Below are 3,307 nucleotides of genomic sequence, written 5' to 3'. Positions count from 1 at the left end.
ATCTTTTATTTCACTGAATTTCAGAAATTCTCCACAATGTCAATGCATTTCTTTAACATTCAGGAAAGGAAAAAAAAAGATCATTTAAAAAGTAATTTACTGGGGGTGATCAGGTAGAAAATATAAAAGAAAGTTGGGATCAAGATGGTGGACTGTACACAAGTTTCTTCCTTCACTGCTCTCATATTCCTTAAACTGAAAGAAAATAATTTGTATGTATAAATTCTGTGTATGTGTGTATTAAATATTATTTTTTAAAGGCTTTGTGAGGAATTCCTGTAAGATAGGGAGCAGATTGAATGGCTGTGAAGAAGGCTGACAGGCGAAAAGCAGCCAGAAAGAAGGAGCAAGGGAGACTGCCAGTCTGGCTCCGGTTTGAGGGAAGAGGTCCGGGAGCGCGTGAGGAAATGAAGGAGAGCCTGAGACTGTGTGGGCTGAACGCGGGTGCGCGCACTGACCCACCCTGCTGCTACAGACCGAGCGGAAGGAGGAAAGGCAGGGGGCGGGGCCGAAGCGCAGGCGGGCTCAGAGGGGTCGGATTCCTGAAGCAGCAAAAACCCCAGCGCCAGAGCTAGGCCAAGCAAAGCAGCGCTGCGAAGCAGAGGCCGCGGGGACTTGTCAAAGACCCACGGCTGCCTTCGCCTTTGCTGCTGCAGTCAACTCTCATTCCTTGCCTACCTTTCCCGTCGTCTCCTCAGTCACCGTTTCGCAGCGGCAACACCATCGATAACAGCTAAGTGGTCAATTCTGGGACTTGGGGTTGGGAATCAGGGCGGGTGCGAGGCGTGGGCAGTACAAGCCAGCCCGCCATCTCCTGCGGCAACCGCCACTGCTGCAGACACTTCTCCCGAGCGGGAAAGGAGAACGCTATCAAAAGGTTCACGCTGTATCAGTGCTCACCGTCAGTTAGAGCGTTTTTGTCAAGACTTGGCGAAAGACTTTTGACTGGGGAAGGGAGGACGGACTCTGAGATCACGAAAACAGATATAATATTGAATAGTGTTGACTTTTGGTCCTCTTAATCGAACAAGTGGCAGCTTTGCTTAAGCCTCCTTAAACCCTGAGCCATGTCGCCCCCAACAGTGCCTCCGATGGGTGTAGATGGCGTGTCCGCATACCTGATGAAGAAAAGGCACACCCACAGGAAGCAGCGACGCAAGCCCACTTTCCTCACGCGTAGGAACATCGTAGGCTGCCGCATTCAACACGGTTGGAAGGAAGGCAACGAGCCGGTGGAGCAGTGGAAGGGCACAGTGCTCGAGCAGGTTTCTGTGAAGCCCACCCTCTACATCATCAAATATGATGGCAAAGATAGTGTATATGGACTAGAGCTGCACCGAGATAAGAGAGTTTTAGCGCTAGAAATCCTTCCTGAAAGAGTGCCAACTCCTCGCATTGATTCTCGTCTGGCAGATTTCCTGATTGGCAAAGCGGTGGGGCATGTGTTTGAGGGTGAGCACGGTACGAAAGATGAATGGAAAGGCATGGTCCTGGCGCGAGCTCCCGTGATGGACACTTGGTTTTACATCACCTACGAGAAAGATCCTGTCCTTTATATGTACACGCTGCTGGATGACTACAAAGATGGTGACCTGCGCATCATTCCAGATTCCAACTACTATTTCCCTACAGCAGAACGGGAGCCTGGAGAAGTGGTCGACAGCCTCGTGGGCAAGCAAGTGGAACATGCCAAAGATGATGGGTCCAAAAGAACCGGCATTTTTATCCATCAAGTGGTGGCCAAACCGTCTGTCTACTTCATCAAGTTTGATGATGATATTCACATTTATGTCTATGGCTTGGTGAAAACTCCCTAAATTCATTGTGCTCTTTACAAAAGTCGTGGAACTATTAAATGTAAAACATGTCATGTTCTTGCAATTGTGAATTTTTGAGAAAAGTTTTGGTGTCAGAGATTCAGGAATTTATTATTACTTGTTACTGATTGTGCCTCCAAATCTTACATTGACTAGTTCCACAGTTTTGTCCCAAGTTTACATTGGTACTTTTGATATTGCCTTGTTCTGTAACTGAAGAGTTAAGTTGGGTGCTAATAGGAAATTGAAACGTATTCATGACCATTGGAACAATGAAAAACTGAAGAAAAATTAATGGTGTAACTCCACACCAGGTCCTGTCCCCCATTTCCCTCATTTTATTATCTCCCTTCTTTCTTATTCCCAGGTAACAAATGTTAAGAACATGATGTATGTATATCCTTCCACGTTTTCCCATCCACTTGCAGAAAGTTTGTTGTAGTCTTTTCTGTAAAAATGAAAAGCCTCCTCATTTTCCTGTAATTGTTTTTCACATTTGGAATATTCATGGTATCTTTTCTAATCAGTAGCTACAAATCTTTCTCTGTCCCCCTCTCCCTTTCCCCTCCTCTCCACTCCCTGTTCCCTTCTGCCTTTTTCTCTCTCTCTCCTTCCATCTAGCAGTTGCATATACAGTATATTTATGTACCAAAAAAGTATTCAACCATTCTGTTATTGATAGTCACGTAAATTATTTCCTTTCCTTTTCTCACCATAGCACTGCTGCAATACATTCTGGTGCTTTTATTTCTACTGGGTAGATTCCCAGAAATGGAATTGCTGGTAAGAGATATATTTAATTTTAAAAGATATTACAAAATTACTATACAAAATGAAAGTGCTCATTCTCCAGTATCCTCTCCATGAAAATTTGCAAATGTAGAAGGTAAAAAATTACGTAGTATTTTTTTAATTGACATACTCGAGGAGGTGTTTTGTTTTGTTGACTGTTTGAATTTTTTTCTTTTGTGATTTTCCAGTTCTTTTGCTTATTTATCTATTGAATCTTTGATCTTTTTCTTATAAGTTTATAGTAATTCTTACTATATTTCTCTATGGTACATATTAATCATGTAGCCCATTTGTATTTTTTCCATTCTATCATCGATCTTGACTTTATTGATGTTATATTTTACTGTACAGTTGTTGCCGTTGTTGTTTTTAATTTTTAGATAGACTAATATCTCCTTTTCAGCTTTTTGGCTTCTTATCTTTTTCAGATTAATGCCCCCACCCAAATCATACATATATTCACCTACATTTTTTCTAATTTTTAAATTAATTTTATTAATTTTAGGTTTAACTAAAGCATCTGGAATTTATTTTGTATGTGGTATAAGATAAAGGTCCAACTATACATTTTCTTCACATTGGATTCCTGATTATACTATGATATTTATTAAATAAACTACTTATTTTTGAGTTTGTGAGCCAGTATCCTATTGTTTAACACTAGTGGCTTGACCATAAATTTTGAACTCTGGCAGAGC

The 3,307-nt window shown here is 41.8% G+C and overlaps 1 protein-coding gene across 1 annotated transcript; it reads left to right on the top strand.

The window, feature by feature from the left end:
- The first annotated feature begins 575 nt into the window (after positions 1-575).
- SPIN4 (spindlin family member 4) lies at positions 576-1,817 on the top strand. Its single transcript, XM_015542822.2, has one exon. The coding sequence runs from the start codon at positions 1,068-1,070 to the stop codon at positions 1,815-1,817; it is 750 nt and encodes a 249-aa protein (XP_015398308.2). The 5' UTR covers positions 576-1,067.
- Positions 1,818-3,307: the final 1,490 nt, after the last annotated feature.

Source organism: Panthera tigris, chromosome X, assembly GCF_018350195.1.
Source record: "Panthera tigris isolate Pti1 chromosome X, P.tigris_Pti1_mat1.1, whole genome shotgun sequence".
NCBI lineage: Eukaryota > Metazoa > Chordata > Mammalia > Carnivora > Felidae > Panthera > Panthera tigris.
The sequence above is the reverse complement of the archived record's forward strand: the minus strand, read 5'-3'. Positions and strand labels throughout refer to the sequence as shown.